Here is a 22480-nt window from a genome sequence, read left to right on the forward strand (position 1 = left end):
TCACTTAACTTCTCGGTGTCCCAGTTATCTCATCTGTAAAATGGGGATTCAGAGTGCAAGCCCCATGTGGGACACGGACTGTGTCCAACCTGATTATTTTGTGTCTAGCCTATGGCCTACTGGTACATAGTAAGCATATTACAGATCTCATAGGGGAAAAAAAACAAAACAAAACCCAAAACACTCTTTATAGAACACATCTTGATTTGAAAACGTAACCCTATGGAATATAACATTTTGACTTGTACTTCCCAAGCACTTAGTACAGTTCTCTGCACAAAGAAAGCACTCAATAAATACGATTGAATGAATGAAAGATAACATTAAGAACCTGGGTGCTTTGCTGAAATACCACTGACTGGGCAAGGATGATTTCTTGTCATTTCTCATACTTGATGCTTAATGGCCAGGTTGTGGCCCAGTTACTGCCTTTGCAATCCCTCATGATTATGGCAACGTACTTCTTGCTTTTATCTTTTCCATTTTAAAACAAAATATAATTTTTATTTAAATACTTAGACGTGTAAATTGTGTGGCTTAAAATACATGTACAAGATGTAGCTTTTTATGCAAGAGAAGTTTAGCTTAAATCATTATCCTGGATGTTTTCAGACATGTAAGTTATTTGCTTTGTAACCAACATTGAAAAAGATACGACACAGCTAATATAACAAGGAATATAGTGCTCTTTATTATTTTTGCATATGTTTCCAACCTTAATAAAGCCAAAGGAAATCGGATACCTAATCATCTGAGTGCAAAGTGTGAGTTCAGATTCTTTGAAATATGGAAAGCTGCAGCCCAAAATTAATTCTAAAATAGTGAATGTTTTTAGTGGTAAAAAGAGTAAACTTTGGAATACTTTTTACTACTTTTGAGGAATAAAAGCTGTCAGTCCTGACCAGTACAGTGTTAAACAAATGGGAATACCTAATACTGAAAAGGACAACAAGCTCTTGCTTACTGTTAACAATTTTTCATCTTGGCTTACATAATACACCCACTGAGTTAAACAGAGCTAAATAATTTGCTCTATTCAGGTTTATTGTAAAGTTTCTGAACAGCTCCTTTAGAGTGCTCCAATAATTTGATGGCTTTATCAGAGTTATCAATATTCCTAAGCAGTGTCTCTAGCCTCCTTTTAATTTTCTTCTGATCTTCCAAGGCACAGCCAATGACAATAGACTGAAATTTCTGATCAATGGGTCCAGATGGTACCTCAGATGTACATGCACCATACAGTGACATTAAATGACTCTTGGCATTTTCCAAATCATCCAGAAACTTATTAACCACTTCATCTATAATCAGGGTGGCGTTCCTGAGTGACTCTTGCTGTTGGGGGTTTCTAATTGTTTCAACAGAAACCTCGACGGTGAGGGTTCGCCCCATCAAACGATTTGCAGTCAGATTCAATTCTTCTCTTTCTCCTACATTGAGACAGAATATTTTGGATTAGTTAAATAGCAAAACTAGTCATTAACTTTATTGTTATTTTGAATCATTAATCAATGGTACTTATTGAGTGCTTACTATGTGCAGAGCACTGTACTAAACGCTTGGGAGAATACCATACAAAAAAAATTAGTGGACATGTTCCTTATTCATCCATCAGTCGAGTACTTACTGTGTGCAGGACACTGTACTAAGCACTTGAGAGAGTACAACACGTATTCCCTGCCCACAACGAATTTAACGTCTAAAGAAGGAGCTTACAGTCTAGTCAAAATGAGTTTTTTTTCACATTATGGTTTTGACCAACCCCCTCTGTTTTAGTGAAGAAAAAACAGAGTTAATGGGTTTAAGCAACAAGGAAATAATTTCCTGATACAGTTTTTGGAAATTGGAATAGGTTCCTGAAGGAGGTTATGAAACTTCGTTCCTTACAAGGCTCTAAAAACATTAGCTTGGGGTTGTCCAATTTTTTTGTCATATGACCCAAAAATCCATATTTGAGCTGCCTGAATTTAATTTAGTATATCAAAGCATATCCTGTTGGCTGTTCAAAAATATGAATTTTATAGCAGTAATAAAATTTTAAAAATATTTGATCAACTTTCAGTGTGAAAGTGGACAGTTAAAAGCCTAGTGATTGCCTCTGATCAATTCTGATAATAATAATGGTATTTAAGTGCTTACTATGTGCCAGACCCTGTACTAAGCACTGGGGGGGATACAAGCAAATTGAGTTGGACACAATCCCTGTCCCACATGGGGCTTACAGTCTCAATTCCCATTTTACAGATAAGGTAACTGAGGCACAGAAGTGAAGTGACTTGCCCACGGTCAAACAGCAAGCGTGTATAGCATACATATATTTATCTGTATATATCTATAATATATATTAATGTCTCCCTCTAGACTGTAAGCTCATTGTAGGCAGGAATGTGTTATACTCTCCCAAGTGCTTAGTACAGTGCTTTGCACACAGGAAGCACTCAGTAAATACGACTGAATGAGTGAATTCATTCAATCGTTCATTCAAGCATATTTATTGAGCGCTTCCTGTGTGCAGAGCAGTGTACTAAGCGCTTGGGAAGTACAAGAATGAATGTTGGAGCCAGGATTAGAATCCCATGACCTTCTGACTCCCAGGCCCATGCTCATGCTGCTTCATCATTGATCAAATCAGTGAAATACTATCAATCAATCAATCGTATTTATGTTGCCAACTTGTACTTCCCAAGCGCTTAGTACAGTGCTCTGCACACAGTAAGCACTCAATAAATACGATTGATGATGATGATGATGATTTATTGAGCGCTTACTGTGCTTAGAAAAGCAGCAGAGCCTAGTGAAAAGGTCACGGACGTGGGTGTCGAGAGACCTGGGTTCTAACCTGCTGTGTGACCTTGAGCATGGCAGTTAACCTCTCTGCACTTCAGTTTCCTCATCTGTAAAATGGGGTGAAAGACCTATTTTCCCTCCCTTTTACATTGTGAGCCCTACATGGGACATGGAGTGTGTCAGTCAGTCTTCTACAAAGGTACAGTGCTTGGCATGTGGTAAGCCCCAGTAAATTCCACAATTACTACTACTAATAATAATAATGATGGCATTTATTAAGCGCTTACTATGTGCAAAGCCCTGTTCTAAGCGCTGGGGGGATACAAGGTGATCAGGTTGTCCCGCGTGGGGCTCACAGTCTTAATCCCCATTTTACAGATGAGGTAACTGAGGCTTAGAGTGTGAGCCCACTGTTGGGTAGGGACTGTCTCTATGTGTTGCCAATTTGTACTTCCCAAGCGCTTAGTACAGTGCTCTGCACATAGTAAGCGCTCAATAAATACGATTGATTGATTAGAGAAGTTAAGTGACTTGCCTAAGGTCACACAGCAGACATGTGGCGGAGCCGGGATTTGAACCCATGACCTATGACTCCAAAGCCCGGGCTCTTTCCACTGAGCCACCAACTGAAGTATTCACAAAAACTGGAGCGGGTATTTAGTCAGGGCATCTCTCAATTCTAACTAGGCCCTGTTGGCATAGTTTAGTAGTTCAGGTGTGCTAGCTAATTAGAAAAAATAAAAGTTGGCTAAAAATCGCAGGTGTCCCACACTTCAGGGTCAGTGGGTCACATGTTGAATACCTTGGGTTAAATTCTCATCTGTTCGGAAGGATAATTCGTTGGATGATGTATTAAAATCCCATCCAAACCCTATAATCCTATCCAATTTCTAATTAAAACTCTCCATATCCAAAGGGATTAGAAAAATAGTACTAGGAAGAGTAAGCACTGCACTTAGTATTTGGGAAGTACAAGCCAAGCAAGTGACATTCCCTACACATAAGGCATTTACACTCTAAAGGCCAGACATAAAAATAAGCATGATCAAAAGCAATAACTGTTCAACTGAAAAAGCAACAGAGCTAAGGATGACTGTAGATAGGTATACAAATGGTAGAGATGAGAGACGGCTGATGGGTTTATACAGGTTGGAGTGGTGGGAATCGGGGAGAGAATGTGGAGAGGGGAGTGAAGGCTAATTACAGAAGCAATAATCAGCATAAGCAGTGCATGAATGCGGATGTCTTACCAGAGGTGCATTAAACCTTAATGTTGGGATTGTTCTCGTAAACAGGATGGAAAAGAGGAGAGGGAAGAAGAGTAGGAACAAAGTGAAGGTGTCAGCATTTTCTCAAACATTACCTATAATCATCAATATTATTATTGTATGCCTTTTGTGGGCAGAAAACTATACGAGGTGCTTAAGAACATCCGATGAAAGTAGAAAACATGGTCTGTGCTCTTGAGGAACTAATTGTTTGTCTTTCCTCCCTCCCTCCCAGATATTGAGTTCTTGTGGAAAGAGTGCTGTTAATTTCTCTCTTCTTGGTGTATTTCCAAGCACCTAGTCAGTGTGCTCTTCATATTGTAAGTGCTCAGTTATAATACTGAATCAAGACCCAGCTTTACCAACAAAAGTTGTCGAAAACAGCAATTCAGAGGCACTCCTGGGGTCAGCAAGAAGTGTGATGGAGAGTTACCTTACTTTCAACCAAGTCCCTTGGTTATCAGCTGGACCAGCATGGTGTGAGAAGAATTAGAAGGGGGGAAAAGCAGGAACTAACAGCTATTTCCTTCCTACCCTTCATGATTTTAGTTATGTCAGCTGCTAACCACTTTCTTTCTGCTGTTTCTTGGCTCAGTTTTCCCCCTTAAAACGTTCCCTCTTATTCCTTTGCTTCTGAGCATCCTTGCCCCAGCTGCCATTATCGTGAGTGATTTAAAGTCCTTCAGGGCAGGGTTTGTGTATTCCCCACCCACTTAGCACGGTGCTCTGAACTCAAATATTGCTGTTTGACAATGAAGGAAAGGAAAAATCTTTCTAGTGAATTTATTATAGTAGTAATGGTATTTGAGTGCCCACTGAATGCAATGAACTGTACAAAGATCTTATTAATTCAAGTGATTTTGTTAAATTAAATAGTTAAATTATTTCATCCCATAATGCCTGCACGTCACATTATCCCTGTGGCTAGAAGGCGTACTGAAGGGGAATGATTGGGGTCAAAAAAGCTAAGAAATTTATTTCTGCAACAACTCTGCTTCCCAATTTTGTTACATCTCCACTCATCAGTTTTGACTGCTTAATTGATTTAGGATTTTAAGGAAAGCAACCAGCAGAAAAAAAATCCTCTCTTTTCAGAGCACTATACAAAGTAATTCTCAAATTATTCAGTTGAGCACATACTTACAAGTGACAAATGAGCCAAGCCTTCACTAAATTTCAATGGAAGAATTAATCCAATGTTTCTTTTTAAATAAAGGGCCTTCTTACTTGCAGTGGCAAAGTTCTCTGCAGAACTTAGAGGCACTGGTTTACATGTAGTATGTATACATATAGGTCAGAGAGTGGACAGGACATAGAATTTTAGTACAACCTGAACTAAATTTATCTATTAAAAATCCAATATTTCTAAATATAGTTGTTTACGCTCAGTTCATCCCCTTCTATTCCCCATCTACACCCACTTCCTTGGAGAACTCATTCGCTCCCATGGCTTCAACTACCATCTCTAGGCACATGATTTTCAAATCTACATTTTCAGCCCTGACCTTTCTCCTCTGCAATCTTGTATTTCCTCCTGCCTATGGACAGCTCTACTTGCTGACACCTCAACCTTAACATGTCTAAAAAAGAGCTCTTCATATTTCCACCCAGACTCTTGGCTTCCCCTGACTTTCCCATCACTGTAGACAACACCACCATCCTCTCTGTCTCCCAAACTCGACAGCTCTGTCATTATCCTCATCTCTCTCATTCCACCCACACATTCTGTCACCAAATCATGTCAGTTCAACCTTCACAACATCACTAAAATCTGCTCTTTCCTCTCCATCCAAATTGATCCCATGTTAAGCCAAGCACTTATCTTATCCTGCCTTGATTACTGCATCTGCCTCCTGCCTGTTCCCACAGTCCAAAATACGCTGCTGCCCAGATCATTTTTCTAAAAAAAAAAAAAAAATTCAGTTCACTTCTTCCTACTCAAGAACCTCCAGGTTTGCCCACCCACTTCTGCATCAAACAGAAACTCCTTACCATCAGCTTTAAAGCACTCAATCAGTTTGCACTTTCCTACCTAACCTCACTGATCTCTTATTACAACCCTTCCCACATGCTTCACCTCCTCCAATGCCCACCTATTCACTGTTCCTTGATCTCACCTATCTTGCCGCCAACCCCTTGCCTACATCCTCCCTCTAACCTGGAACTCCCTCCTCCTCCATCCAAGACAGACCACCACTGTCCTCACCTTCAAAACCTTATTATAAAGTCACAACTCCTGCAGGAGGCCTTCCCTGATTACTCTCTTTTCCCCTACTCCCTCTCCCTTCTGTGTCACCTATAAACTTGGACCTGTACCCTTCAAACCCTTGGACTTCAACCCATCCTCAGCCCCACAGCACTGCTTATATTCTGCTATTCCTTTAATTTCCCATAATTTCTTTATTCATATTACTATCTCTCCTTCTGGACTGTAAAGTCCTTATGGGCAGGGTAAGTGTCAACCAGCTCTGTAGTACCATACTCTTCTAAGCAGTTATTATAGTTCTCTGCACACAATAAGCACTCAATAAATACCACTGATTATTTGCAATTTACATCTTACAAATCAAGTTCCACTGCAACCTAGCAACCAATGCAGTGGGATACCTTGTCTGACTACAGTAGCAGAAAAGTGAGTTCCCAGGATTAGCCTGGTCATAGATGAGAGAGAATACTTTTTCATTTTTTAAAATAACGTGTAATGGAAACAAGGGATTGAACAGAGCTCAACAGAAAAACAAAGTTAAAAAATTGAGGAAGATGTGGTCATAAAACTGTCATCAGTCCTCAACTTCAGTATCTTTGCTGAAAGGATAGTAAGGTGTCCCATGTATAAACTTGAAGGTAAGCCCATAATGTATTAAACATTTCCTCTAGACTGGAAGCTCCTTGTGGCCAGCGAATGTGTCTACTAACTATAATGGACCGCCCTCTCCCAAGCATTTAGTGCAGTGCTCGATCCACAGGTAAGCATTCAATAAATACCTCTGAGTGATTTTGTAATTAAAATGTTTCTATTTTCAAAAGTAAAGGGCAGCCCAAGTTTAATGTATTTGGTTGGCAAAAATAGTAAATATAGGCCTCCTTGGGCTGTATGAGTTTGCGGAAAAAGAAACGACTCTTACCATCACTGATTTGTCTCATTTCTTGGCTGTTCTGTATGCTGTGGATCATCTCAAGGAGAATTTCTTTTTCTTGTTCTACAGCTGATGCTGCATCCCTCAAAGCTTCAACTCTATGTAAAGGAAGACAAAAAGTAATCAGTACCTGATTGTATTGAACAGAGAAAGTGAGGCTTAAGCTTTCAAATGAGTTTATCATTCCCCTTTGGAGGAAGAAGTCGTGGAATCATGTCAAAGATATGAGCAATAAAAATGTTTTTACTTAAATGAGGTTTTGTTTTCTAAATCGTTTCTCATGTATATAATCTCATCATCCTTTAATGATAATATAGTTAATTTGGTAGTAGTTTTTGTAGAAGAGAACCTGTAGAAAACTATCCCCATTATGAGGTGTATTTCTCTGGATAGAGGGAGAATGGAGAGGTCACAAGTTCCAATTTCCTGGATATTCCTTGACCTTTCAGTGGCCATAAAAGAAGCAATTCTGCTGCAAATCTGACACTTTCTGAATCTCCTAATCCACCAATTGCAAACCTTTTCCTTTCCCCTTCTTCAGTGCAGTACCACTAATGATAATTCTGGAATTTTTTTTCTGAAAGAATAATAATAATAATAATAATGATAATAGTGGCATTTGTCAAGCAGTCATTATGTGCCAAGTACTGTACTAAGTGCCGGAGTAGATACAGGACAATCAGATTCCACATGGGGCTTACAGTCTAAGTATAAAGGAGAATAGGCCTTGAATCCCCATTGGCCGATAAGGGAACTGAGGCCCAGAAAAGTTAAGTGAACTTGCCCAACGTCACACAGCAGGTATGTGATGGAACCAGGATTAGAACCCAGGTCCTCTGACTTTCTGACCTGTGCTCTTTCCATTACACCACACTGCTTCCCTAATGAAATAACCATTAAATTACCCTAGTATGATATGTACAATTAAGGTGTTCTAAGAATTTAATGGCACAGAATGCTTTTCAAATTTTGTTTCTTAACTATTACATGGATAAACATTTCTACATTTTTATTCTTTACATGTATTTGGGTTCAGGCCAAATAAGAGGTCGCAAGAGTTGTGGTGGCATGGCCACGCAAGATTCAGTCTTTCAAACAAATTTTTATCTGCAGCTAATGACACAATTGGTATATTTTATCCCTAAGTGAAGATCCATTTTGTGTCACTGGTTAGTATACTCAAACAAAAGCCAGAGACGGCAAACTCTGAGCATTCCTTGTCCTAAAATGGATGGCCTAGTTCTTAGCCTGTCCTGTGGTGCAAAGGGGAAAATAAAAGATTAAAAAGTGATGTTTCTAGACAAACTTTCAATGATTTTACAATAAGGAAAGGAAAGGAATAAGGCCAATGTCTCACCATTTACTAAAGGAACATTGAGAAGATAGTGTTAATAAGAGAAAATGGTTTCATTATCAATGTAAAGCTTTTTTATGGCCATCAAGCTTCCCAACATGACTGTCAAAGCTTAATATGATAAACATAATAACTTGAATTAAGAGTTCTGCTCCAGTTAGACTTTTTGGACAGGTCTGCAAAAACCAACAACTTTATTAAAAAATTGGGATAGGGTGTCAACTTCGCATTACTTGACAGTTTTCTAGTGAAATATCTTTTTTCCCTAGTCACTATTGGTAAGACAACACCCTACAAAAACCACACACACACACACTCACACTCACACTCGCACACACACCGGTTTCTTAACTACAAGCCACGATTGTTTCAATTCCATCATTTTGAAAAAGGTAACCATTGAAAACTGGACCTATTTTGATTGCATGACTCTTTGATGTATTTCATACCTAAAAGGTTTCTAAGTGTTTTTAATCAATTTGCACCTGCAATGTGGAGTTTCCTAAAGAGGGATAATCACGTTGTGGTGCACCGATGTGATCACATTACTGCCGTTGTTGATCTACATTGACAGCTAAAATGATAATTTAACAAACCTCATTCACCACCACTTTATGTTGTTCCCAGGGTGATAACAACCTCCTGACCAGGGATCAGTTTGGGGTTGCTAGCTCAGGCCTATATATCTTTGGGCAAAACATATTTTCCAGAGGTTTATGGCCAGTGTGTGCTGTCTGGTGCTATATATGGTATGATGCTTGGGCACTCTGCATGCCAATTAGACTTGGTATATAACACCCTTCCCGCTCAATCAATGGTATTTATTAAGTGCCTAACTGTGCACAGCACTGCATAAACCACTTGGGAGAGTGTGCATTTTCTTTCTCTTCTCTGCTTTTTCATTCATTCATTCAATTGTATTTATTGAGTGCTTACTGTGTGCAGAGCACTGTACTAAGCACTTGGGAAAGTGACAGCCCCTGCCCACAAGGAGCTTACAGTCTAGAGATAATAATAATAAGTGCCAGGCACTGTACTAAGCTCTGGGGTGGATACAAGCTAATCAGGTTGGACACAGTCCCTGTCCCCTATGGGGCTCACAGCCTTAATCCCCATTTTACAAATGAGGTAACTGAGGCAAAGAGAAGTTAAGTGACTTGCCCAAAGCCACACAGCATTCAAGTGGCAGAACTGGAATTAGAACCCATGACCTTCTGACTCCCAGGCTTGTACTCTAACCACTAAGCCATGCCTGGCAGTAGTCACATGCTCAAAAATAATTCTTGTTTTCAGGATGGGCTGTGAAATTCAATGAATGTTTCTCCTAGAAAAAATTCCTGAGAACTCACTCTTTCTGGGATACACTTTTTGAAACAGCAAGCACATAAGAGAAGCAGCGTGGCTCAGTGGAAAGAGCCCAAGCTTTGGAGTCAGAGATCATGGGTTCGAATCCTGGCTCTGCCAATTGCCAGCTGTGTGACTTTGGGCGAGTCACTTAACTTCTCTGTGCCTCAGTTACCTCATCTGTAAAACGGGGATTAAGACTGTGTGCCCCCCGAGGGACAACCTGATCACCTTGTAACCTCTTCAGAACTTAGAACAGTGCTTTGCACATAGTAAGTGCTTAATAAATGCCATTATTATTATTATTATTATCCTATATCATGATCAAACGGACGTCAATCACGGAAGTCTCTCAATTCACCAGTGCATCACAAACCCACAGCAAAGCCTTTATACTACTACAACAGATTCTAATTTACTTTATTGATTTTTTTTATGGTATTTGTTAAGTACTTACTATGCTCCAAGCACTGAAGAAAATGCTGGGGTAGAGACAAGCTAATCAGGTTGGACACAGTCCCTGGCCCACAAAGGGCTCATAGTCTTATTCCCCATTTTACAGATGAGGTACCTGAAGCACAGAGAAGTGAAGTGACTTACCCAGGGTCTCCCAGCAGACAAGTGGCAGAGATGGGTTTATAACCCAGGTCCCACAGACTCCCAGGTCAGTGCTTTATCCACAAGACCATGATACTTCTCAAGCCCCTTTTTTGTACAGAGTGCTGAGGAAAGGTATAAGGACACCCACAGAGGGCTCACAGCTTATGGAGGGTGAACTGGTAACAGAGACCCAAGGAAGGAAATAAGGTAGAGAAAAAATAATAAATTAACAATAGCAAAAATAACTGGCAGCACTATATTACTCTAAGTGATCAATTTTCAGGCTCCTCACCATTCCTTCAAGATCAGCCCAAGTCTCTTGACAATAATAATAGTAATAATGATCATAATTCAATCAATGGCATTTATACTGTGTGCAGAGCATTATACTAAGTGCTTGAGAAAGTACAACAGAATTTGAAAACATGATTACTGTGTCGAGGAACTTACAGTCTACAGGTAGGATCTTACAGTCAATGGTACTATAATAACAATAATTGTGGTACTTGTTAAGCCCTCACTATGTGCCAAGCACTGTACTAAGCTCTGGGGTAGATACTATGTAGTCAGATCAGTCATAGTCCCTTTCTCACATGAGGCTCACAGTGTAAGAGGGAGAGATATATTTAATCCCCATTTTACAGATGAGGTAATTGAGGCACAGAGAAGACCTGCCCAATGTTACACAGCAGGCAAATGACAGAGCCGGAAGTAGAACTCAGGGCCCCTGACTCCTAGTTTCAAGCTTTTCCCAATACCCCACCCTGATTTTCAATAGCTACTAATGATGTCACAGCGACTAAATAATGGTGAATTCAAGGAAATGGAAATGGAGGAAAAAGAGGTAATAAACAAGTTCAACCAGCTGCGTATTAAAGAAACAACTGAACCCAAATTTTTGTTCCCCTTACCCCTCTCTCCTTGTCTTTAGAGGAAAACTGGCACTCATTTAATGACTCCAATTCAGCACATCAGTCCCTACCTGTAATGTAATATCTCGGCCTTCCACAACCTCCTCTGCCCTCCCGTCACTCCATTTCCTGGGTCTAGTTTCACATGAACAAGTTCCGTCTCCCTATCCACCAGCCATTCTGGCCAGCAGTTCCATCCGGGACCAGCCTGCCTCCTCTCCCTTTGGATGGAAGGAAGCTCCTGTAAACTCAGACTATGACATCCTTGCAGGTTCCCTTGCAGCAGTGATGTTGGATTGTTGCTGCCACTACTACCGCCATTGGCCATGTCTTTCTATTGAATTTACCCCGACATTTTTGTTCCTTCTATCTCTGTCCTTGCACCTTTTGGATTGTGAGCTCCCTGGGATCCAGGATTGAGGCAAATCAATATTCCCATACCCTTCCCCAGGACTTAGTAGTCAAATTATCCTCTGCTGTACAGGGTTGTGCACCTGAAGAAGCTCACATTCAAGGAAACTCATATCATAATAATTCACACGTGTACTAAAGGCACCACATGTATGAAATTGCTCCTTCCAACAACAGTGCAATGTACCCAGATATAAACATTGTGGGAAAAACATCAGTCAATCAATCAATGGTATTTTTGCATGCTTACCGAAGAGCACTGTACTAAACAACTGGGAGGGTACACTGCAAGCAGCATGGTCCAGTGGATAGAGCACAGGTCTGAGAGTCAGAAGGACCTGGGTTCTAATCCCAGCTCCACCACCTGTCTGCTGTGTGACCTTGGGCAAGTCACTTCACTTCTATGGACCTCAGTTACCTCATCTGTAAAACATGGATATGGACTGTGCCTAACCTGCTTCACTTTTATCTACCCGTGTTCAGTACACATGGTACCTAGCCCATTGTAAGTGCTTAACAAATGCCATTAAAAAAAAAGTGACCTGCTCACAAGGACCTTATGGTCTAGAGGGCACTCTCATTCAAGAATTTGTCCTAATTCATCATCAGTGTTTTATGCAAATCACATAATGAAAACACATTTTATAGAGGAATTGTTCTCAGTGCTTTACATAAAGTTAGGGCTTAACCAATGTCATGAATAATCAGTGTTCAAAATATTGTGGCAGTTTTAAATGTGACAGTCAAGTTGACTTCAGGTTTCCCTAACATCTTCAATTCTGCTATTCCCCAGTGCATAATAAGATTCTGGAGAGATCTATTCTCTGAGGAATTAAAAAGAAAAAAAAACTTTACAGAGCTGCAATTGGTAAACAGGTTGCTGTGGAAACAAATCACTGTGGTACTTTGGACTAGCTAATGCTTTTGCTGTAATACAACCTTGCTAACAAATCATAAAAAACAAGCAGAAAATATGTAGATGTCACTAGAGTCACCACTACTATTGATGAAGGGGAATTTTTAATGTCTGTTTACAGGCATTATTTAGAGCGATCATCGTCTGGCTACAGCGAAAACTGATTTCCGAATAACCTTCCTTACTGGCTTTATTTGGAAATCTGGGGGCAGACCAACACACGAAGATCCTAGAGAATTCTAAGGTAAACATTAAGACTTAGCAAAGATATTCAGATCGGTGTCAAATGGGCTTAACTAATTCAACACTGCACTGCATATGTTTTCAGTGAAATATACTTCCTATTCACATTAATAGCATATAGCAGCATAGATTAGTGGTTCATAACATGTTAATCATACATTACAGTTCCAACAACATCCTAGTAAAGCAGATGAGTAAAATCTGATCTTCTTAAAAAACAAACACACTGAAGTCAGACAACCTGGGTTCTACTCCCAGCTCTGCCATCAGGCTGTTGAGTGATACTGGGCAAGTCACTTAATTTTCTGTGCCTCAGTTCTTCATCTGTGAAATGGGGATTCAATAATGACTTCCCTCCTACTTAGGCTGTGAGCCCATTGAGGAGGCTGTGAGCCCATTGAGGGACAGAACTGTGTCCAAGTCCAACCTGATCAATTTGTATCTACCCCAGTGTTTAGTACAGTGCTTACTTGGCACTTAATAAGCATTTAATAAATACCATCATTATTATTCTTATTGATAACAAAAGCAACAGTAATAATGATGTGTCTAGCCCTTTTTTTATATGGCAGGTCAGTGTCTGGAGAAGAACCAATCTTTAAATGCTCCCGAATCCTGATCTATCTGATCACACTGCTTCCAACAAATCTCATAATCCACGATGGAAAAATCACGACTTTGGTACTTCATATGAAATATGAATGTATACATTTCAAATGAGAACCTGCTGTCAAAGTCGGGGTACTCCGCTCAACACTCAGGATTTTACCTGGTGGCCCACTGGGGCAGGATGGATAGCAGAGAGGATAAACTACTTGCAATCAATCAATCAATCAATCCATTGTATTTATTTAGCACTTACTGTCTTCAGAGAGCTTGGGAAAGTACAATATATCAGAGTTGGTAGACATGTTTCCTGTCCACAACATGCTTACAGACTAGAGGGGAAGACAGATATTAGTTTAAATAAATAAATTGCAGATATGTACATAAGTGCCGTGGGGCTGAGGGTGGGGTGAATGAAGGGAATAATCCAAGAGCGAGGGTGATGCAGAAGGGGTGGAAGAAGAGCAAGTGAGGGCTTAGTCAGGGAAGGCCTCTCGGAGATGTGCTTTCAATAAGGTTTTGAAGGTGGGGAGAGTGATCATCAGTGAGATATGAAAAGGGAAGGCATGCCAGGCCAGAGACAGGACATGGGTGATGGGTCTGCGGTGAGATAGACGAGATCGAGGTACAGTGAATAGGTTGGCACTAGAGGAGCAAAGTGCACAGGCTCGGTTGTAGTGGGAAATCAGGGAGGTAAGACTGAAAGAGACAAGGTGACTGAAGCCTACAGTAAGGAGTTTCTGTTTGATGCAGAGGTGGATGGGTAACCACTGGATATTCTTGAGGTGTGGGGAAACATGGACTGAACACTTTTGTTGAAAAATGATCTGGTCAGCAGAGTGAAGTGTGGACTGAAGAGGAGAGAGACAGGAGGCAGAGAGGTCAGCAAAGAGGTTGATACAATAATCAAAGTGGGATAGGATAAGTGCTTAGATTAAAAATAATAATAATAATGGTATTTGTTGAGCACTTTCTATGTGTCAAACACTGTTCTAAGTCCTGGGGTGATCAGTCTGGACGTTGGACACAACTCCCTGTCCCACATGGGGCTCACGGTCTTAATATTCATTTTAGAGATGAGGTAGCCAAGGCACAGAGAAGTTAAGTGACTTGCCCAAGGTGGCACAGCAGATAACCTAGATCCTCCTGACTCCCAGGCCTGTGCTTTATCCACTAGGCACACTGCTAGGATGGGGCATAGGTAAGGGACTTTGCTCAACCTTGCCTCTGTAGCCCCTTCCCCTCATATCTCCAGCTAATTCTGTCCTTCCCCATGCCTACCAGCTGCCCTCGGAGAAACCCAGTCCATGCCACAGAATCCTGCATTGGAATATGGAGCGATTTGGATGGAACGGAAAGGGTGTATTTTACCGATGTCATGCAGGTTGAACTGACAGGATTTGGTGACAGATTCAATATGCAGGTTGAACGAGAGAGATTGGTGCAGATAACACCAAGGTTACAGGCTTGTGAGACGGGGAGGATGGTGGTGCTGTCTACAATGATGAGAAAGTCAGGGGGAGGACAGGATTTGGGTTAAGTTTGAGGTGTCAGCAGGACATCCAAGTAGAGATGTCTTGAAAACAGGACAAAATGCGAGACTGCAGAAGAGAGAGCAGGGCTGGAGATGTAGATTTGGGAATGACCTGCATAGAGATGGTAGTTGAAGCCATGGGAGCAAATGAGTTCTCCAAGGGAGTGGGTATAGATGGAGAATAGAAGGTGACTCCCACAGTTTGGGGCTGGGTGGTCAAGAAGGAGCCCATTAATAGAGACTGAGAATGAGCAGCATCTACTATGGTGACTGTGGTCACAGCCAGGCTGAGCCTGGCTTTGGTCTAGCAGATCCATCTAGCCTTCTGAACAACACCAACGGTCTCTAACCACACAGAATGGCTCAGCGTGCTGTTTAATGAGGAGGAGGATAGCTGGGAAGGCATTGGGGATAGTTAGGAAGAGAGGGAAGTGGCTAGGAGGAAAGATAGACTGTAAGCCCATTGTGGGCAGGGATTGTCTCTATTGCTGTATTTTACTTTCCAAGTGCTTAGTACAGTGCTCTGCACACAGCAAGCACACAATAAGTATGATTGATTTATTGAATATAGGGCCAAGGGGATTGGACAGTGGTTTGCTGGGGGTACACTGAAGGGTGATAGTGACTAAGGGTAGGAATGAGGAAGGGATTTTGTTGTCTGGAATAGCTTGAAAATAATTTTGGCGGAATGTCAGTTTCAGAAAGTCTCATCTAAAGATTAATTCCATTTAGTGTAAGTGTTCCTGCTTAAGCCTTTTAATGATGCCAAGTCATTAACGTTACTGAAGGAGTTTAAAAGCTTACTTCACTATCAAATCCAGAAATGAATGCTAAAACTTGGGAAATGGATGGAGAATATGACAAAGCTATGGTTGCAAATGGAGAGTTCGGAGTAAATGTCCAAAATGTGGTAACAGATGCACTCATTCAATAGCTTACAGTAATTTAAAACACAATGCCACCTTCTGTACTTCTGTCCGTATCTTGGGAAATTTCTTCACATAAAATGTTGAACATGGCAGTCCAAGCATTAGCTTTTGTTGTTCCTAAATTTTTTTGCCCACACAACTGAAAAATGAGAGGGAGAGAGAGAGAGGGGGAAAGAGAGAGAGAGAGAGAGAGAGAGAGAGAGAGAGAGAGAGAGAGAGAAGAAAGCCTAATAAAATGCAGAAATCACTGGAAAATTTTTTGAAACTAAAAACATACAATTTGGTATTTCTGCTAATCAACCACTCCAACCAATTCAAGTGCAATTAAATATGATGTGTAATCAAGTTCTTTGTATGCAATTCGGCAGACTTTTTTTAAATCTTTAGTACTCTAGGAAGCTTTAAAAGCCTAGGGTAATTATTATTTCAAAAGGGTCAGTTTCTACATTTCTGAATGGAAAATACTGCAGCTATAATAAGAGACAACTGCTAGTATTGAGTAAGTCTGATCCTGCTGATGGGACCAAAGCCAAAAGCTCACATTTTAGAGCTGTATGACCTCTCAGGCTGTAGATTTAAATCAGGCTGTAGATTTAAATCTATGAAATATGGCATGAAAACTTAACTAGGTTCTATGAACGTTAATATTTTAAACTTAGATTAAATGATTACGATCTGTCATCTTAAATACCCATTACTTCTGGTTGTACTATTTCTCAGAGAAATTCAGGGCAGTCAATTCTATTTCACAGAAGTTAAACGTTCTTGACAAGAACTGTGCCAAGGAAAATTTGAGTTATGATGCTCCACTGCTTGATGGATACCACAAACCCGTGCGCAAACATTTCTTCCTTGGAAGAACCTAATCTCTAGTAGCATTCTACCCAAAATATGGAGTGAAAAAAGCATTATGAGAGAACTGACTGCCTCACAAAATTGTTCACATATTAATCGATCTTTTAATAATCTCTTGACCTCCTCCTTTTACCCCAGGCCATCATAATCCGACCCAACTTTCCTTCTCGATGCACAAATCTATGCTCTTGACTCCTCCCTCTCCTCGCCACCCTCTTCCTCTGTCTATCTCACACCACCAAGCCTCATCCCTCAATCCCTCAAGGGCACACATTACCTCCGCTCATGTGCTTGTGCCATGGAGTGCTGCTACCAGAAATCCAGGCACCAGGTCCATTTTGGTCTCAACACATGTTTTCTCACTAAAACTCTCTTCCACTAAGCAGCACTATTTCTGCTTCATCGACCCTGAAGCCCACAGAGCCCTCCAACAATTCCAGACCTTTAGCCCCCAGTGCCCCAGGCTCTCCCACTCTCTCTCCTGGTGACCTCACCAATATTTTTAAATAGAAACCAATAGTTGTAACCTCCCCCAAACTTCCCTCTCAATGCCTCCCCACATCCACACCTACACCCGCTCTCATCCTTCTCAGCATCTTTCATAAGCGCGCTCACCTGCTTTCAAAATCTACCCTCCCACCTACAGGCTGTAAACCCCACCGCTTCTCCCCTTCTAAAGGCACTCCCTCCCTCCCTCACTGCCACTTTCAACTGCTCATTTTCCCTGATGCCTCCTCTCCCTTTCTCCTTCAAACGTTCCCATGTCTCCCCTGTCCTAGAATGGACCTTAACTGCACATCCAGCTAACACTCCTCAGGGCTCCTCCAGGAGGCCCTTCCCAAATAATTTCTAATCATCTCCTCACTTAATATCCTTTAGCTCTCACATCCACACATTAGCAACACCTAAGCACTTAAGCACTCACAACTTCCCTTCCCTCCACATGTCTGCCTCTTTCACTAGATCGTAAACTCCTTGTGGGCAGGGAACCTAGTGGATAGAGCACTGGCCTGGGAGTCAGAAGATCATGGGTTCTAATGGGTTCCCCCCCCCCACCCCGTCTTACCTCCTTTCCTTCCCCACAGCACCTGTATATATGTATATATGTTTGTACATATTTATTACTCTTTATTTATTTATTTGACGTATATATCTATTCTATTTATTTTATTTTGTTAATATGTTTGGTTTTGTTCTCTGTCTCCCCCTTCTAGACTGTGAGCCCACTGTTGGGTAGGGACTGTCTCTATATGTTGCCAATTTGTACTTCCCAAGCGCTTAGTACAGTGCTCTGCACACAGTAAGCGCTCAATAAATACGAATGATTGATTGATTGATTGATTCTAATGCAGGCATCGCCACTTCATTCATTCATTCAATCGTATTTATTGAGTGCTTACAGTGTGCAGAGCACTGTACTAAGCGCTTGGGAAGTACAAGTCAGCAACAGAGCCGGACCCTACCCAACAACGGGCTCACGGTCTAGAACAACAACAACAATGGGCTCAGTTGTTCGCTGTGTGACCTTGGGCAAGTCACTTCATTTCCCCATGCCTCAGCTCTCTAAAGTGGGGATCGAAACGGTGAGCCCCACCTAGGACAGGGACTGTATACAACCTAATTTTGTTGTATCCCCACGCCAGCGCTTAGAACCGTGCCTGGCACATAGTAAGAGCTCAACAAGTAGAAAAGCAGCGTGGCTCAGTAGGAAAGAGCACGGGCTTTGGAGTCAGAGGTCATGGATTCAAATCCCGGCTCCGCCAACTGTCAGCTGTGTGACTTTGGGCAAGTCACTTAACTTCTCTGTGCCTCAGTTACCTCATCTGGAAAATGGGGATTAAACCTGTGAGCCCCACGAGGGACAACCTGATCACCTTGTAACCTCCCCAGCGCTTAGAACAGTGCTTTGCACATAGTAAGCGCTTAATAAATGCCATTATTATTATTATTACCAACTCTGTTACACTGTTATATTGCACTCTCCCAAGCGCTTACTACAATGCTCTGCACACAGTAAGCGCTCAATAGACCCCCATCGACTGATTGAAAAGAAGCGCATTTTCTCCTTTCCTGTTTTCATTCATTCATTCAATCATATTTATTGAGCGCTTACTCTGTGCAGAGCACTGTACTAAGCGTGGTAAAGTACAACACAGTAATAAACAGAGACAATCCCTGCCCACAACGAGGCCACAGTCTGGGTGGGGGTGAAGGGGAGAGGCATCAATACAGGTTAACGACACCAAAAGAAATGAATAAAATGGCAGTGCTCCTTCGGGTTATGCGCTAGAATTAAATCAACCGAAGGAGGTTGGCGAAGAAGAGAAGTTTCAGATGAGTGCCATGGGCTGACGTTCTGCATCAAATTGCGTTATCTTGGGCAGCAGCGATTTCCCCAAAGAAGCGGCTTAAAGGAGGAGCTGTGCCAGGCCGCGGCTGGCCCGGGCTCCGTCCCGGCCTTGGCCACCTTCCCGCGCCCCATCCTCCGTGCGGGGGCACAGCGCTCAGCACACAGTAAACGCTCAACAAATTCATTCATTCATTCAATCGTATTTATTGAGCGCTTACTGTGTGCAGAGCATTGTACTAAGCGCTTGGGAAATACAAGTTGGCAACATATCGAGACGGTCCCTACCCAACAGTGGGCTCACAGTCTAGAAGGGGGAGACAAAGAACAAAACAAAACATATTAACAAAATAAAATAAATAGAATAAACATGTACAAATAAAATAGAGTAACAAATACGTACAAACATATGTACATATATACAGGTGCTGTGGGGAGGGGAAGGAGGTAAGGCAGGGGGGTGGAGAGAAGGAGGAGGGGGAGAGGAAGGAGGTGGCTCAGTCTGGGAAGGCCTCCTGGAGGAGGTGAGCTCTCAGTAGGGCCTTGAAGTCAATACGATTGACTGGATGAACGAATGAGTGAGTGACTGGCCCCCGCAGGACCCTTATTTTGTTAATGATGTGCATCTAGCTATAATTCTATTTGTTCTGACGGTTTTGACACCTGTCTCCATGTTTTGTTTTGCTGTCTGTCCCCCTGCCCCACTTCTAGACTGTGAGCCTGTTGTTGGGTAGGAAAGCAGCGTGGCTCAGTGGAAAGAGCCCGGGCTTCGGAGTCAGAGATCATGGGTTCGAATCCCGTGTCTGGCACTTGGCAGCTGCGTGACTTCGGGCAAGTCATTTCATGTCTCGGGGCCTCAGTTCCCCCATCTGTAAAATGGGGGATGAAGACTGTGAGCCCCACGTGGGACAACCTGATGACCTCGTATCCCCCCCCCCCCCCCGCGCTTAGAACAGTGCCTTGCACATAGTAAGCGCTCAACAAATGCCATCACTATTATTGGGGACCGTCTCAATCTGTTGCCGACTTGTACTTCCCAAGCGCTTAGTTCAGCGCTCAGCACACAGTAAGCGCTCAACAAATACGATTGACTGGATGAACGAATGAGTGAGTGAGTGAGTGAGCGGCCCCCGCAGGACCCTTATTTTGTTAATGATGGGAATCTAGCTATAATTCTATTTGTTCTGACGGTTTTGACACCTGTCTCCATGTTTTGTTTAGTTGTCCGTCCACCCCCCCCCCTCCCCCGCCCCGCTTCTAGACTGTGAGCCCGTTGTTGGGTAGGGAAGCAGCGTGGCTCAGTGGAAAGAGCCCGGGCTTTGGACTCGGAGGTCATGGGTTTGAATCCCGTCTCCGCCACTTGGCAGCTGCGTGACTTCGGGCAAGTCAATCAATCAATCAATCGTATTTATTGAGCGCTTACTGTGTGCAGAGCACTGTACTAAGCGCTTGGGAAGTACAAGTCGGCAACGTATAGAGACAGTCCCTACCCAACAGTGGGCTCCCCATCTGTAAAATGGGGGATGAAGACCGTGAGCCCCACGTGGGACAACCTGATGACCTCGCATCCCCCCCAGTGCTTAGAACAGTGCTTTGCACATAGCAAGCGCTCAACAAACGCCATCACTATTATTAGGGACCGTCTCATCTATCTGTTGCCGTACCTCGTTCTCGCCTGTCCCGCCATCGACCCCCGGCCCACGTCCTCCCCCGGGCCTGGAATGCTCTCCCTCTGCCCCTCCGCCAAGCTAGCTCTCTTCCTCCCTTCAAGGCCCTGCTGAGAGCTCACCTCCTCCAGGAGGCCTTCCCAGACTGAGTCCCTTCCTTCCTCTCCCCCTCTCCATCCCCATCTTACCTCCTTCCCTTCCCCACAGCCCCTGTATATATGTATATATGTTTGTACATATTTATTACTCTATTTTACTTGTACATATCTATTCTATTTATTTTATTCTGTTAGTACGTTTGGTTTTGTTCTCTGTCTCCCCCTTTTAGACTGGGAGCCCGCTGTTGGGTAGGGACTGACTCTGTTGCCGACTTGTACTTCCCAAGCGCTCAGTCCAGTGCTCTGCACATAGTAAGCGCTCAATAAATACGACTGATGATCAATCAATCAATCGTATTTATTGAGCGCTTACTATGTGCAGAGCACTGGACTGAGCGCTTGGGAAGTACAAATCGGCAACACATAGAGACAGTCCCTACCCAACAGTGGGCTCACAGTCTAAAAGGGGGAGACAGAGAGCAGAACCAAACATACCAACAAAATAAAATAAATAGGATAGAAATGTACAAGTAAAATAAATAAATAAATAGAGTACTAAATATGTACAACCATATATACAGGTGCTGTGGGGAAGGGAAGGAGGTAAGATGGGGGGATGGAGAGGGGGACGAGGGGGAGAGGAAGGAAGGGGCTCAGTCTGGGAAGGCCTCCTGGAGGAGGTGAGCTCTCAGCAGGGCCTTGAAGGGAGGAAGATGTTGCCGACTCGTACTTCCCCAGCGCTTAGTCCGGCGCTCTGCCCACAGTCGGCGCTCAGTGAATACGATCGACTGAAGGGATGCGCGGCGCAGGGGAGGAGGCGCGCGCCCCTGCTCCGCGGGCCTCCCTGCTCCGCGGCCCTCCGCGGCCCTCCCTCCGCGGCCTCCCTGCTCCGCGGCCCCGCCTGGGTGACCTGAGCTCCAGCTGGTCCAGGCTGTCCAGCAGGCGGTTGGAGCGGTCCGCCATGGACGCCGAGCGGTAGAAGCGGCCCTCGTTGGCTTTGGCGCTGATCTTCGCCTGAGCCATGCGGGCCGGAGGGACGAGGGACGAGGGACGAGGGAGGAGGGAGGAGGGAGAAGGGAGGGCCGGGGCCTCCTGCCTCGTGGGGGGGCCGTACGGCTCACTGCACCGGCCCGGCCCGGCCCGCGCTGCCGCCTAGCGCATGGCCAAAGAAGGACAAGGACGAAAGGCGAGCGCCTGCCCCCGCCCCGCCCCCGCACAGCGCCCCCTGCCGGCCGCCGGCAGCCGGAGCCCACAGGCCGCACCCCAAGGGAAGGAACACTACCCTACGAAGAATGCTTTTTCTTTTCTTTCTTTCTTTCTTTCTTTCAGTCGTATCTATTGAGCGCTTACTGTGTGCAGGGCACTGGACTGAGCGCTTGGAAAGTACAAGTCGGCAACATATAGAGACGGGCCCTACCCAACAGCGGGCTCACAGTCTAGAAGGGGGAGATAGACAACAAAACATATCAACAA

At 43.2% G+C, this 22480-nt stretch overlaps 1 protein-coding gene across 1 annotated transcript; it reads right to left on the bottom strand.

Annotated features, from left to right (window-relative positions):
* Positions 1-668: 668 nt before the first annotated feature.
* BAG2 (BAG cochaperone 2) lies at positions 669-22074 on the bottom strand. Its single transcript, XM_038751045.1, has 3 exons — positions 21918-22074; positions 7181-7290; positions 669-1430 (listed from the first exon to the last, which is right to left on the bottom strand). The coding sequence occupies exons 1-3, from the start codon at positions 22028-22030 to the stop codon at positions 1033-1035; spliced, it is 621 nt and encodes a 206-aa protein (XP_038606973.1). The 5' UTR covers positions 22031-22074; the 3' UTR covers positions 669-1032.
* Between the last annotated feature and the right edge of the window lie 406 nt (positions 22075-22480).

Source organism: Tachyglossus aculeatus, chromosome 1 (assembly GCF_015852505.1).
Source record: "Tachyglossus aculeatus isolate mTacAcu1 chromosome 1, mTacAcu1.pri, whole genome shotgun sequence".
Classification (NCBI taxonomy): domain Eukaryota; kingdom Metazoa; phylum Chordata; class Mammalia; order Monotremata; family Tachyglossidae; genus Tachyglossus; species Tachyglossus aculeatus.

What these genes read in the sequence shown, in the direction of transcription:
- BAG2 (XM_038751045.1), bottom strand. Translation starts at nt 22,030, where the DNA reads ATGGCTCAGGCGAAGATCAGCGCCAAAGCCAACGAGGGCCGCTTCTAC. An exon ending in CTGGACCAGCTGGAGCTCAG is followed by an intron (nt 7,291 to 21,917) that starts GTCACCCAGGCG and finishes TCCTTTACATAG; the next exon opens with AGTTGAAGCTTTGAGGGATG. An exon ending in AATGAGACAAATCAGTGATG is followed by an intron (nt 1,431 to 7,180) that starts GTAAGAGTCGTT and finishes GTCTCAATGTAG; the next exon opens with GAGAAAGAGAAGAATTGAAT.